The 16295-nt window shown below is 41.8% G+C and overlaps 1 protein-coding gene across 1 annotated transcript in view; it reads right to left on the reverse strand.

Annotated features, from left to right (window-relative positions):
* Positions 1-16295, reverse strand: part of gpc4 (glypican 4) — a 55287-nt gene that overhangs the window by 14529 nt on the left and 24463 nt on the right. The window contains exon 2 of the mRNA XM_038277647.1: positions 2247-2405. Coding sequence (XP_038133575.1) covers positions 2247-2405 — 159 coding nt within the window. The remainder of the gene's footprint in view (positions 1-2246; positions 2406-16295) is intronic.

Here is a 16295-nt window from a genome sequence, read left to right on the forward strand (position 1 = left end):
CCCTTGCCTCGCAACGCTGCCAGTTCTGTTAGCTCTACGCCTGCAGAAGACACAGACGTCCATCCCCGTGAACACTGGGATGGAACTCAATGGGAAAGGAAATGATTCTTATTTCTTATTTCAACCGTTGTGTATATTAGCTGCGACATATGAATCAAGATGCTATGACCGAAAAAATTAGACTGACAGATGACCGTTGATATATGATTGGCCGAATTAGATAATGAAAAAAAAAATAAATTTAGTCTGATAATGAGTACATTTATATACATGTTTAAGCCAGAATGATTTGACATTTAAATACGATTTCCCTACGGCTTTCAGAATGAACACCAGCTCCCTCTACTGGATGATGGCAACACTACAAAACCTAAAGAAAGCCCTTCTACTCAGACGTAATCAGATAAAATAAATCTGAATCAAATAAACAATTAATCGACTATGAAAAAGGACCTTAAACCTCCACCATATGCAGTGTTGTTTTTTCTTCTTTTTAAGTCTAGGATGATTACTGACAATCTAACTGTATTAAAGTATTAGCTGAGCAGCAGTGAGAAAGATCCTCGTTTTTCTGTTTTAAATAAATGAAAGCCTGTGGCGTTGGACCCTTGGGTTATTGGAAAACCTATTCCTACTCAATTTAAATCAAACACAGACACTTATGTAACACTGCTGCATTCAGTCCAACCTAAATCAGCTAAATCTCTGCTAAGACAATCCAAACATAAGCTAATAATGAGAACCGTGTTCCTTTCTTTTCTAATGTGTGAATCGTTTTTAAGCCCCTCCTCCTTTCTGTATTCCTTCGCTTCGACTTGCAGCTGTGTTTAGTTTATCTGCAAGTCAGTTCTTATAGGTTTAAATCAACGATACTGATGATTTGTTTGGTTGGTTACAGCTGATTGAACTCTTTAAAGTAATGTGACAGTTGCTGAAGCACCACGTTGTTTCAGAAGCTGCTTTCATTCAGCAAACATTTTCAGTACTCGGATCAGATATCGGCTGAATGACGTCGATCCAGCCTTCTGATCCGATCGTTTATTTTTTCATTTATGTCAAACACAACAACTCGGTTACAGCGAACTACGGCATGTTTAAGGCAGCTGTTATATTTTTGATTACATTGGCAAAAAACAGATACGAGTCCAGACTATTGATGATGTTTTTCACTTCATTAAAACCAGTCAGAGGAGCCTCGGGTTTTTCCTCCAAAGTTGAGGCATTACAGTGAAATGAAAGTTCAGGGAAAATCTGGTGACATCTTCTTTGGAAGCTCGTCGTAGGGGTTTACCCATAAATCCAGATAGTTTTTTCATTGGACAAATTAAAAGTGCTAAATGATGGATCGCTCAGTGAAGTCAGCTCTTAAATATTTTCTTAGACTGCCAGAAAACGAGGGGAGATGGGCGGAGGATGGAGCCAAGCAGAGCGGATTAGAGAAGCGCTGCAAAATAATTTGCTTCAACAACCTGGATGGAAAGGAAGTGATTGGATGGTGAGAAGAAGAAGAAGAGGGCTTTATGAGAGAAAATGGTACAAAGGGCAGTAAGAGAAGTGAGGAAGAGGGGAGGGACTGCCCGAGCAACCGCATTCCTACACGTCACATTCCTTCTAACATCTGGCTGCAATACACAGGCTCCCTGTTACCGACCATCTCTGCCTTCCACAGACACAGAAGAGCCAAAGAACTCTGACCCACAAACGCACAGGAACACATGCGCTCACAGCGCAGAGCCCAGCTATGCATGTAAGCTCCCTAACGAGCTGGATCCCAGCAGCACGCTGAAGATCAAATGCTTTCCCTCTTCCTCCTGGGACCCTCATCCTCTCCTCTTGGTCTTATCAGGCTTCATTGGAGCCTTCCTCTGCCAGTCAGCACCGCTGCATGTTCCCATGCGCTCCGATCCTCAGCGGAGGGAAACCTGATCCCGATATTTACAGGCGTACACACATGTCCGCTCCCACACGGAGGAACAGGAAGTACAGGGAAGACAAAATCTGAAGACGTGTGTGGTCCGTCTGGAGGCATGCCTGGTCTCTCTGGAGAGATACAGGGGGGGGCTGTGAGACAGGTGGACAGGCCTACAGACACAGGAGTACTATCTACGCTTAGAGAAGCGCCCTGGCATGTGGAGGCGTCCGTCAAAAGCGGTCAGCCCCAAGCAACGCAGCGGGACGGTAGCAGGACGCAGCCTGAGGGGCTGCTGCTATGACAGGCTGGTGTTTGTGTTGGAGTGTTTGCTCACTGTCAAAATGGTCGTGTCTCTGTGTGAAGGTGGATTGTAGGCCGGCGCTAAGCTTGGACACAGGAGCTTTGATCTCCGTCTGGCTCTGCTGGCTCAGCTTCTCCTCCATCTCCGCCGTGCAGCAGGAGAAACCCTGCGGACACACCTTCAGCGAGGCTCCTGTAACACAGCAGACACGGCAGGTTCAGTAAACATCAGTGGGACATCCACACAGGCAAATACAAACAATCACTATGTTTACAATCAGACTTAAGGAAAAAAAAATACATGCTGGAGGATTGTGAAGCAGGAGGAAAACCTGAAAGTTTTTTCTGCATTCACTTCAAATCTGTACTTTAAAGAAGCACCTTCTATTTATTTGTACCTGTACTTTTCAACAAACAAACTGAACTCAACTTTTAAGACTGAAGTCATGCTAAAGATTTTTAGGGGTTTCATCTTTAGTATCGCCTCCCTGCTGGAAGTAGACCCTCCAAACCAATCACAGGTCTTCTGCAGCACATTTTATTCTTTTTTCAAACCCTCCTTTTGAGGTTTTCACGATACTAGAATGTAAAACTGGATCTTAATACCCAGAAATTGATACTTGATTTCATTAATGATGCGATGGGATAAAAGAATAAAAAAAAAAACAGTTAAAAGAATTAAGAATAATTAAACATAACCCCACCCATTTTCAATCCCAACATGCTTTCTCAAGCGATTGTACAAATACATCAATAAAAAAACAAAAAATAACATCACTGGACAATCATTTCAGGTTATCTGAGGTTTTATCTTATAAAGTTCAAATAATCCTGAAATCTACAATGAATAGAAAAAATATGCAAACTATGCTCCCCTTTGGAAATTGGTGTGATGCTGGTTGAAAAAGAAGAATTATGGGATTAAATTGGCCTGCATCTAAAATCTAAAAATGGTGCTTTGATCAGTTTCTGGTAAAGGTACCAATAATAATAATAATAATAAAAAAAGCAATAATAATGCATGACTCATACCTGTTGTCATCTATTGTTGTGAATGAAACCACTTTTTTAACATTCCATGTTACAAAGTAGGTATTAAAAGCATCATTAATGCTGATATTATAAAGGGGCAATACCATAAACTCCACAATTTTTCGAGACGTCAAAAAAAAAAAAAAAAAAGTATTGCATCAGAAAAGAAAAAGTTGTATTGTGACGTTATTAGATCTGAATACAGCGTTCTCAATTCAAGAGTTTGCAGAGGAAAACTGCTGCATTCTTAGAAAATATGAGAATGTTTAACATCTTTCCACTCCCTCCGTGACACATGGCTGTTTTTATCCCATTGTTGTGATTTACCTGCTTCATTGACTTTTTTGTTTTAATTTTCTTAAGAAAAAAATGTAATGTCAGTCGAATGACACCGTCTGCTATCAATAAAATTCAAAAAGTATGTCTTTTTTTTTTTAAATCTTTGCCTTTCCCCCTGAAGCCTGCTTCACAAATGTCCACTGTTGTCGGTTCAGGGAATGTGTGGGCTCCTATCCATGATGATAATAAATTGAATTCAAATCTTCAATACATTAGCTCCCAACGGGGGTGGAAACCATCAAAACCTGTTTTTCCTTTCGCCGGAAATAAAAACTTTAAAGCTGCTTGTGGCCAAAACAAAGTCTTTTAAGTCAGGTTGAATAAAACAAACAGCTTCTCTCAGAACTGGTTTTGCTTCTTTGCATTAACGTTTCCGAAAATAATTTTCACATGAGGTGGCAGAAAATGAGAAGAGCTTTAAAATGATGGGTGGGACTCATGGTTCCTGTTCATCCCTGTTTTATGTCATCAGGCGTAGCGTGAGAGCCGCTTGATTTCCAGACGTCGGCTCACATTGGAGGATATTACGCACTCGCTTTTGACTTCTCCGTAAAAAAAATATAGAAAATAGAAAATATGTCTTATTATGAACCATTTCATGGTAAAATGAATATTACTGAATTTGTCCCAATGTGCCAAATGCACCGATTCCTTACATATAAACCTGTAAGATTAAGTAACCTCGTCCTATTTACAGACGTTTTCAACAACAGGAACAAGTATAGTAAATAACTTGTATGCCCAAAAGAAAGGAAAGGAAAAAAACAAAACATTTTAAACATGTTTGAACTGCTGTGGTTTACATTGTGTAACAATCACAGTGTTGAGATGTTTGTAACCAAAAACTAGAAGACCTGCACTTTAAAATGCATCCACTGACAAGCATGTGGGATGGAAGGTGTATTTTTAATAGGCGAAGACATTTGGGTACGTCCAACCTGCCAAGCTTAAAATAAGGCAGGCGGTTAGGGTTAATGGATGTTAAGGCTTTTCAAGAATGTAGAGGAAGCCTTCAATGATTTATACAATGAGAAAACAGAAAGAAACAGACAGAGAGAGACAGAGAGCCTCAATGGGCACAATTAGGTGAGAAATCCAGTCTTTAAAGCTCTAGGTGAGAGCTTTACCCTTTAGCAAATCAAACACACCTTAGCTGTTCAAACCCCCTCCTCTGCCCCTAATTGTAGCACTCAGCTGAGCAGCATTAAGCTGGCCACTTCACAGAGCAGGCCTCTTATCCGAGCTCTTCTCAGTCTTGATGGATAGTTTAGTGCAGAGGCTCTTTTCTGAGTGCTGCGTCCTTCTAAAACACACGTTTAAAGAGACCTGAGGATTACCTCTTCATCCACTTTGCAGGTGAGACCTCCTGCTTCAGCCTCGGGCATGTTAGATTATAACCGTGTAGCTTTAGCTTCCAACCATTTAAAAGCACAAGCAGGAATATCGAAAGGGTGATTTCCTAACAGGACATGGGTCATGGATTGTTAGTTCTTCTAATCTGCCTCTGTAAACAAAAAAACTTTGACTCTGCAGCAGAAATGCTCAAAGCAAATGTTTCCCCCCGGATCAACGATCTACATTCGGGGTTGACAAGCAGGAAAAGCCGGAGAGCGTTCAGCCTAAATCCTGACGAAAACCGGCTGCCAACTTTATGAGGAGTGGGTCTAACTCTGAATCAGAGAGGTTCAGGGGAGGACGGAGGCAGAGGCGCAGCTGGAATAATGTTTTGTTTTAGACGTAGCTGTTGGCATGTCAGAGAACACAGGGATCCTTTCAGTGCGTCTCAGCGTCGGCAGCCTGTTTGACTCTCTGCCGGCTTGTTCTCACTCGCCATCTGCAGAAGCATGCTGCTGAAACCTGACATTTAGACCGAAGGCTTTCTGACATTTTGCCACCGGAGCCCCATTTGATATAGTTCTAGGTCAGGTTTATCTCCAAAGTCACATCAGTACTAGAGTCTAAATTGTATCTGGATGCGTGCTTCAGCCCTGCCCTACAGAAGTCATCATTGTGTCATATATATACACTACCGTTCAAAAGTTTGGGGTCACATTGAAATGTCCTTATTTTTGAAGGAAAAGCACTGTACTTTTCAATGAAGATAACTTAAAACTCGACAGTCTATTCTTGTTCTTAGAAATGAAGGCTATTCCATGCGAGAAATTGCTAAGAAATTGAAGATTTCCTACAACGGTGTGTACTATCCCCTTCAGAGGACAGCACAAACGGGCTACTGCGGGTACTATTTAATGAAGATGCCAGTTGGGGACCTGTGAGGCATCTGTTTCTCAAACTAGAAAATCTAATGCACTTATCTTCTTGCTCAGTTGTGCAACGCGGCCTCCCACTTCTTTTTCTACTCTGGTTAGAGCCTGTCTCTATACACTAGCAATGTATAGAGTGTAAGCAGGAGGGTGTATATCTTTAAAGTCAACTTTTTTTCCCCATGTAAACTATTACTAGTATACTTTTCTAGCATTTAAATGAGTTTTCTTTTTTTTTTTCTGCAATATTTGTCTCGAAATAGTCTTAGTGCTTCCATAATCACTGATTCGGCACCCAGAGAAAAGCAGCTCGAACTGAAAAGGCTTTGGAAAGGTACCAGATCCACTCTGGTGCTGTACCTGGCGCTGCATGCGCTCTGATTGGCTGAATGTTGTCAAGCTGTCATAAAGCATTGCGGCTGGTCAGAAAAAGAAATAACATATTGCAGTGTTCGTGTATCTGCAGCTCAATAAAGTTTAACTTGCTTTTTAACTAAATAACCACAGAAACCCTGTGTAGCATTAGCATAATTTAGCTTGCCGGCGGGTCAATTACCATAATCGAGCTGCACGACTTTTAACTTCCTGTTAACAAAAACTGATAAAGAAACATTTTGCAGAAAATATATTTTTTTTTACAATATATTTCATCTGTTCTACTCTTAGATGGCTCGGCCAAGTCAGTTTTACAAAGCAGTACTTGCCTTTAGCAGCTTTATTTCCCCCAAAGCAAATATAATCTAAAATAAAAAAATATTCAATGATAAAAGGATAAAATGAGACTCCAGAAGAAATGGGTGTTGCCGTATTTTGACAATTTTCTACCAGCTTGACTCTGCTCACTGTCCATGGTTCCATATAGCGAGGCGAGGCGAGGCGAGACGAGGCTAGGCTAGCTTGCCCACAGCTTATGCACACATTAGCCTCACCCTTCAGGGTCTCTTGGTGCCGAAGCCTATGGTAGCATGTTTCCAAATTTGTCAGGGTGTTGTTATGCTTTCACATCAAGGTGAGCTTTGCTCCAAGTTTGCTCAAACACCATGTTTGTTTTCCGTCTTCATGACGTCACGTCAACAAGACATCAAGTCGCTCACAAGGGGATTCTACCAACCAGTCATGTGACATGTCACATGGAGGAGTTGGATTTTACTCTGCTATGTCAGCTTATTGGGAACAACAAAACAAACATACATACAACACGTCTTTTAGCTAAAACCATGTATTTATTCCTTCCACTTCACTACAATCATAAAAATCTCTGAACAAACTCGTCTTTGGCTGGAAGCTGAAATGATGTGAAGATGTATGGAGTGAACTTAATTCCAATAATGTTTAAAAAACACTTTTGAAAAATGGAGATAAAAAAAATGCAATTCTGAAATGAAACTTTGAAAAACATCTTAGGTGTTGAGAGTAACTTGATTTCTCAGAGTTTGCATTTTACATATCACACTCTCTTCACTTCTGGGGGCGGGCTTTAAACTAAACTGAAGAGAAAAGACGCATTCCCATTGGTTTGCACGAATGTTAGCGACAACATTTTTGAATGGTCGATGACATTTGTTTTGGGCTTGAAGTGAAGAGAATGTAATCCGTAGGAAAGCATTTAAAAAGGAAGCAATTAATTTACAAAACTTTGGAAAAATAAAATCTATATAAAAAGAAAGTTTGACAAAAAATATGGAAAATAAAAATATAAAAAAAAAAAACAGAAAACAGCAAACTTACTCTCAAAAAATTTTATGATTAAAAGTTATTAAAATGGTCATTTCTTCACTGCATTTTTTTCACATCTCCATTTGCCTTCTAATGGAACAAATTGAATATTTCTGCATAGTCCTGTGCATTACACTGACGCTACATTGACAAAGAAACCAAACATATTTCTCTGGTTTTCCTTAAACACCACCTCCTCTAGGGTTTAAAGCGACTTGCAGCGATAGAACCATCCAAACAGTGTAGTGGAGGGAGGGATGCTCCATGGCGCCATTAATTGGACCCCTCTGTCTGGGATCGAGTCCAAAAAAGCCACTCCATCCGTCTCAGTCCTCTCCTCAGAGCCATCGCTCTCTGCTTCCTAACATCAGCCGTTTACACACACACCCAGGCACAGTTGGCAGCGCCTACCAAAACACATTCGCACATCACCTCGCTACTCAACACACGGCTCTTTGTGCACCCCTGATTGGAGGTGCAGGGATATACACACAGACCAAGTTTTTAGGTGAAACAGCCAGTCTTTCCTTTTGCAGGGCCCCCTGCTTGCCCACTGCAACGGTTTACAATCTGAAGGCTATATCCATGTGGAAAATAGCCCTAGTTACCAAAGTACACAAATAAAAGCAGAGATGGTCAGTATTTCACAGGAATGTCTGCACAAATGTCACACTGTTAACTCAAGGGATTCAGTCTTTGACAAGCTATGACTCAGGAAATGTTATCTCCGTTCAACCAACCGAATTATGACGGTAAATATAATAAGAACAGGACTTCTGAGAAAAGATGCTGACATTTCAGCCATCAGTTCTTAAGCACATCCGACATGAATAGTCTTGTGTGAAGTCTGAACTAGGTCTCAGTTACAGATTTCCCTTCGGGGGCCTCTCAAGCCCTCCAGTTTCCCCAGTAATTTAAGAACTAACGAGACAAAGAGGCAGACTATTGTTCAAGTGTCACTTAGAGGAGGAAAAGTGGCATTTATGGTGCCGCAAACAAGAGGCTAGCATCTTGTAAACAAACATGGGACTTTGTGTCATGGTATTCATGTTGCGTCTTTGCCTCTTCTTTGTAAGGATGGGGGGGGGGAGGCATTGCGTCCCCTTTAAACGGCTCATAAAATAAGTCACTTCCCTTTGACATTGTCCTGCCGCTCAAACTCTGTTCTCAGAGGAAGGATGGGGGAGGGGAGCTAGAGGTGAAAACACCTCAGAGACAAAAACCAGATTAGACATCCCCACCCCCCCACCCCCCGCCCATGTTGCCATCATGTACCCTCAAACCAGACGGACGTCAAAGTGGCCCCTCCCGCCCCTGCCACCACCCTGCAGGCTTAACCAGCAAGGTCAGGGGTTAACAGCAAGTCCTCTGAGAGAGGTTGTGTCCTCTGACCCCCCCCTAACTTCACCTTCCCAGTCTGACAGCCAGCATATCCACTATGCGAGGTAATTCATCCTTCAATCACTCCAATAATAACCACACACACGCAAACTGCCAATTTAAGGCCCTAAAAGGAGCAGAAACGTAACAAAACTAAAGCCTGGCGACCAAGTAGAAGAGGTCTATCAGGGATTATGATGCATTTAGATGTACTGCATTTCATTGAAATGACATGTTATACAACATAAACCAACATTAAGTAACATTTTAATCTACATAAAATATTTTCATAACTTTTGGGATTATCCGTAAACTTTCAACTTGTTGAATGACGCCTCGGTCTAGACCGGTCTAGCTCACATAACGTGTTGGAGTGTAACAAGCGTCCTTTTCCATTGGTTCCACTTTTATTTGCTACTTTTCAGCTCATCTTAACACTTCTTTGAATTGATGCGTTTTCTCATTACAATTGGTCGTTACAGCAAAGCAGCAACCTAAACAGTAAACAACATTGAGGACATTCTGCACCGCTCATGGCTGATGGTCAGACTCAATAAAACAACTAGAAAAGGCAGCAGGAAGCAAGACAAAGCACACTAGACCACGGAGAAGAGATTCCAGGGTACAGAGATTTATTAATTTAAGAAATTAGTCATTATATATCTGCTTGAGCAACAAGTCAAGCCTCGCTCCCTAAAGCCCAGCATACACTGTGCGATATTTTCAATCGTTGCACGCAGCTACAGCTCAAACTGTACAATAAAACCGCAGGGTTTCAAAGCTCAAAGCTCACAATGCATGTTCTCACACTGTACGGCGTGAAGCTCTAAATTGACCTACCTGCTCACACTGCATGTCCAAAAACCACATGTCGGACTCGGCACCGAGATGGTGCTGGTCAAACTCGTCAATCTAGAAGAAGTAGAAATAGAACTCCTTTGTTTGCGCAGCTCTCGAGGTTCTGGTAAGTCGGCTCATAGCTCTACTTCTGCTGCAGGATTTGTCCACTAATACCTTACGACGGCCGACTGAATTTTAAATATGTTTGATTTCCTCCTGATCTTACGATTCCTGACCGGAAGGTGGTCGTGAGAGGATAATTGCCCTTTTTAAACCCCTGTATACTACACAACCCAGGATGCACCAGCAGGCTGAAAGTCGGCCCGATCAAAAAAATTCTCCACGCCCAGCTTAAGAAATCACAGACCAAAAGTCTTTTATTGTTGTGCTTTAAGCTAAGCAGTACGGTTCACCTGAAAAATTAGGAGGATTTTCTCCAGAAATCAGTGACAATGAAGGTAATCAAAACAAATGTAGCCCCAACACCACACTACAAGAGGAAATAGAAAACACGGCTGTTTACAACTTTATCAAAACCGTTCTAGAGCAACAGTCATTTATTTCCTGGGGTTTTTCGAAATTCTGTTGATAGTGGTGATATATATGAGCTAAATGACGCAATGACTCTGTATGTCTACATTTGCGTACTCCCTCACCAGCAAGAGCTCACCAAGTTTTCCACACAGGTTTTCCTAGGTGCTCTGTGGAGATATTCCATCTGCATGGAGTCAATTCAGAACGGCATGGAAACCCAAAATGGCTTAATTTAGCCACGTGAACATGTCAAGAATAAACCAAGCTTAACCCTACAACCAGATCTACATTAGAAGAGCTTGTTTATTTAATAATAATTTAAACTTTATTGATCTCACATTACCTCTGCATTTAACCCAGCCCCTTGTGGAGCAGTGGGCTGCCATCATGAGGTGCCCGGGGAGCAGTGTGGGGTTAAGGGTCTTCCTCAGAGAACCAGAGTGGCATGCCGTGGGAGTGGGGCTCGAACTCAGAACCTCAGGATTCCAAGCTCTATGCCTTAACCACTAGGCCGCCACTCCCCACAACATATTTCAAAATAAATCCTCTGTAAAAAGCTGAAAACATATTCCACACTAAAGTATCTAAAGCAGCTCAGGAATGAAGTAGACATAATTGGTAATCACATTTAAACGCCCAGCTGTAGCGTGCGTAGGACGGTGGCTGCCTGTCTCTTTACGCAAAGCTGTAAACCTGCAGCCACAACATTCTGCTCCTGTTCCCCTCCTCCGTCTGGAGGGAGAAGATTATCGCTGGAGGGCTAAAGGATGACGGCTGTTTGTTGAGTAACTTTCTTCATTGCTCCACATCCTGCCACACAGATTCATACACACTAAACCTGCGGTGGTGGGGGAGCGAAAGCGGTCGACCTCTGAGGTGTGAAATTTCGATGTATGTGACATTCTTATTGAGAAAAACAGTACATTTTTAGTCACCACAACAGGTGAAGGAGAACAAGATCTAACCGCAAAGAAAAGGCACCTATTTATTTTAAAAGATTACTTCCTGTTGCTGCTCATGTACCATCAATTCTATTAAAGGATCTACTTTAAAAGTTAAAACTGCTTTTTTTTTTTTTTACAGAAACCAATTAAAATTAAATTATCTTGAAAATCATACTTTTGGAAACCAATTATGTTTGGATGCTAGCAAGTTTTTTTTTTTTTTTTAAATGTGTTTGATAAATTACTTTACATGTAACTTGTTATCTCATTTTGTGCAATAAATACCTTGAAGCGAATATCCACTAGCACCCAGGGCCATACTGGAGTACGATCTTCCAGTATCGATATGTTCCTGCGTCGGCTGCTTCACCAGTGCATTCAGCAGCCTGTATGCATTGCTGTTTCCCTCCATGTCCCATCCATTGTTAAGGTTTAGTTTGTTTCTTAATAAATGTTTCCTTTTGGGAATCATTCAATAAGACATTATGTTATTTTAATTAAGTAACTTGAGGGTAATTTTATATATTTAAAAAAGATTTATCTGTTGATTATTTTTTCAATTCATCAATTAATAATCGAACAGCCAAAGACTCTTTAAAGTCAGAGAAGTTATATTTAAATGTCAAATCATTCTGGTTTAAAGATGTATATAAATGTACTCTTTATCAGACCATATTGTCCAAAAAGTTTTTTTTATTTTTTTATATAAAAAAAAAAATCCTGTCTTAAAATCTGTGTTGTTGTTTTTTTCGTTCTCTTAGGCCCCGTCCACACGAAGTCAAAACGAACACAAAACGCTGATATTTTCCAAAACGTTTGCCGTAAAGACGGAGACGTAAAATAAATGTGAGTGTCCACACGAATGCATGAAAACGCTGCAAAATGTATGCCAGGCCTGTAAGTGGCGCTGTGGTGCCAAAGCAAAAATAAGCGACGAAATGTAGGGCATGCGCACTAATATTTATACATGTTTGCCCTGCGGGTCCATTTTCGTGGTTAAGTCAAATTCAGGTGCTGAAATACACTATATTGCCAAAAGTATTTGCTCACCCATCCAAATTATTGGAATCAGGTGTTCCAATCACTTCCATGGCCACAGGTGTATAAATTCAAGCACCTAGGCATGCAGACTGTTTTTACAAACATTTGTGAAAGAATGGGTCGCTCTCAGGAGCTCAGTGAATTCCAGCGTGGAACTGTGATAGGATGCCACCTGTGCAACAAATCCAGTCGTGAAATTTCCTCGCTCCTAAATATTCCACAGTCAACTGTCAGCTGTATTATAAGAAAATGGAAGTGTTTGGGAACGACAGCAACTCAGCCACGAAGAGGTAGGCCACGTAAACTGACGGAGCGGGGTCAGCGGATGCTGACGCGCATTGTGCGAAGAGGTCGCCAACTTTCTGCAGAGTCAATCACTACAGACCTCCAAACTTCATGTGGCCTTCAGATTAGCTCAAGAACAGTGCGCAGAGAGCTTCATGGAATGGGTTTCCATGGTCGAGCAGCTGCATCCAAGCCATACATCACCAAGTGCAATGCAAAGCGTCGGATGCGGTGGTGTAAAGCACGCCGCCACTGGACTCTAGAGCAGTGGAGACGCGTTCTCTGGAGTGACGAATCGCGCTTCTCCATCTGGCAATCTGATGGACGGGTCTGGGTTTGGCGGTTGCCAGGAGAACGGTACTTGTCTGACTGCATTGTGCCAAGTGTAAAGTTTGGTGGAGGGGGGATTATGGTGTGAGGTTGTTTTTCAGGAGCTGGGCTTGGCCCCTTAGTTCCAGTGAAAGGAACTCTGAATGCTTCAGCATACCAAGACATTTTGGACAATTCCATGCTCCCAACTTTGTGGGAACAGTTTGGAGCTGGCCCCTTCCTCTTCCAACATGACTGTGCACCAGTGCACAAAGCAAGGTCCATAAAGACATGGATGACAGAGTCTGGTGTGGATGAACTTGACTGGCCTGCACAGAGTCCTGACCTCAACCCGATAGAACACCTTTGGGATGAATTAGAGCGGAGACTGAGAGCCAGGCCTTCTCGTCCAACATCAGTGTGCGACCTCACAAATGCGCTTCTGGAAGAATGGTCAAAAATTCCCATAAACACACTCCTAAACCTTGTGGACAGCCTTCCCAGAAGAGTTGAAGCTGTTCTAGCTGCAAAGGGTGGACCGACGTCATATTGAACCCTATGGATTAGGAACGGGATGTCACTTAAGCTCATATGTGAGTCAAGGCAGGTGAGCAAATACTTTTGGCAATATAGTGTATGTCGTCAATATTGCTCTGTTCTTCCTGGAGATATTCCAGAAGAAGAAGATTCTGTTGTAAGCCCGACAGCAGGGTGAGGAGCATTAGCAGCAACGGCGCCATTGTTGTTGTGATGTGTCGCGCATGCGTGTTTAGAGGCGACGCTATGACGCATACGTGTAAAAAAAAATATGCGGTTAGCGCGTAAAGATGGAAACGCGAAAACGGCGTTTCGAAATCTTCCCACTCTAAAGGCTGAATAAAAAAAAGATCGTTTACAGACCCCCGAAACGCCGGCTTCGTGTGGATGAGAGGCTGGTTTGGTGAAAAATTTGTGCGTTTAGGCCAGGGTTCGTCTTCGTGTGGACGGGGCCTTATGCAGTTCAGTTAGTTACATGTCAGCCTGAACACCTAAATTCAGCCAATCATATATCAACGGTCATCTGTCAATCAAATTTTTTCATTCATAGCATTTTGATTCATATGTAGCAGCTAATATACGCAACGGCTGAAATAAGAATCATTTCCTTTCCCATTGAGTTCCGTCCCAGTGTTCACGGGGATGGACGTCTGTGTCTTCAGCAGGCATAGAGCTAACAGAACTGGCAGCGTTGCGAGGCAAGGGCTCAAACATGTACGGCTGTAAGCCTTCTACACCAAACCAAGCTTCTGCTGCCCTGGCGTCCTCTTCCACAACATCTTCGTCCCCACTTTCCTCCTCTAAATAAAAAAAGTATGACAGGGGAGAGTTTCCCATTGAAAACCTACTAGCACTAAGTTGCTAACTGGTTAGCAATGGTGCTTCCGAGACACCGGCCACAATCAAACTTAGCTGCAAACCTTCCGCCACAACAATCCCGCCCCCTTGATAATTGACCAATCACATTCACTTTATTCATTCGTGTAAAGTCGTGCACCACTCGGGACAATTCGGAAATGCAACCGCTGGAACAGCCGCTTCCCTACAAATTTAAAGAAGACTTTTTACAAAATTAAACCAGGTGAAAGTCAAACTTTTCCACTTGAGGAGTTGGGGATAGAGCATTCTGACAGATACATTTTTAGGTTTTTATTTTAACTGCAAACTTTTGATATATTGTTTAATAATCTTGGTATAAATACTGCCTTAAGTGGATTGCTCCGCCAGCTAAAGGCATGTTTTGAAGTCCCTATACTCCAGTTAGTGATTAATCGATTACTAAATCATTATTTCTACAATCAATTAATCATGATTAATTGTTTAAACCGATATATATTAACCACATTAAACCTATTCTATTCCTGTGCCTTCGTAAAATCCCTTCTAAATGTTAATACTCATCTTCTGAGTCAACTGTGCATCATTACAGAACCGTCACTATGGTGATTTTAACTAAACAGTAGGCGAGATGGTAGTGTGCTGAATTGTTGACAACTTTGTTAAATCACAGCAGCTATATTCTTAGGTTTCTATGCATTCCTCGTATTTGCTTTCCTCATTCAGCTGCATCAACTCAAATATTCAGCAACATTGTGCTGTGAAGGCAGAAGATATTCAAACACTGTAGCTCATGTGGAAACAATCAGGGCAGGGCAAAACATCCACCTACTCCGTATACACTCAGATAATGACTATCCAGCTGTCTCAGCTAAAACTAAGGAGTGTAAAGCAAAGGTCAAAACTACATTAGGTGTGCTGGGAGGGGAACTCCTGAATCTGAATGACAGTGCTTTAATAAAACAGCGCGTAAAACGCCCACCGCCGTTTCCCATCTGTCCTCTTAAGTCTTTCACTCTAAATCTGCCCCCGCTCAGTTTTCTCAAACTGGGGTTTAACGACTCACTTTGCTCTATTACTGATTGTTTGAGTTTTGTGTGGGTTTATTTACAGGTGACATCAGGAAGAAGTCAACTGTACTGACATGCAGGCCTGATGAAAGTTTCTTGTTAGCCTGTTTAGGTTATGACTAATGTTTAGCTTCAGGACAATCCAATGTTTATGTAGACGAACCTCCGTCACAGGGCGGAGTGCAGAGCATGAGGACTAAGGCACCCACAGAGTCAAGATTTGGGAACAAAGTGTTTCCTAAACATGTCAACAGCATGAAAAAAAAACAACAAAAAAAACGATAAAACTGAGGAGGAGAAAAGATAATTAGATTAACATCTAACAGCATAATGCTGGAGAGGCTACCAACAGCAACCTGGCTGTGTGCGCTATAGTTAACCCCCCCACATGTGGCTGTTTAGGGAAATAAAAATTGATATACAACTAGCTCATACTAGCGGTAGCATCTTTCTTCTCCTGTGCCTTTATAGATCCGGTTGTGGAGAGATTTCTGAGGACTAACATGCATCATGTTTACAGCATAACTGAATTTCAGACAGCTTTCAAAGGAAGGATATCCTAGCTTTAGCAGACAAGAACTAGTCAGAGCTTTACTAACCTCCAGCTGCTGACGTGAAGCTAAACTAAACATAGACCGACTTTTCTGAGCAGCCCCATTTTAACCTTGTCGATGCAGCCACAGCAACCATGAACTGCTCACAGGTGCACGGCGGTGGTTACTGGCAGAAATTTGGATATTAGAAAAATGTAAATCACTTTATTGTCCCACAATGGGGAAATTAACTCTCTGCATTTAACCCAAACGTGCTTTCAACCTGCTCAGAGCACAAGCGCACTGCTCTAACCATCTAGGCCAACACTATTTGTATGCATGTTCCAATTGATTAGCAAGACAATATCCTGATCTGCTTCTAGACAAACAGCTAGAAACAAGACCTGTTAAATAAACCAGGA

The sequence above is a fragment of the Cyprinodon tularosa genome, unplaced genomic scaffold (genome assembly GCF_016077235.1).
Source record: "Cyprinodon tularosa strain WSP-4 unplaced genomic scaffold, ASM1607723v1 ctg133, whole genome shotgun sequence".
Classification (NCBI taxonomy): domain Eukaryota; kingdom Metazoa; phylum Chordata; class Actinopteri; order Cyprinodontiformes; family Cyprinodontidae; genus Cyprinodon; species Cyprinodon tularosa.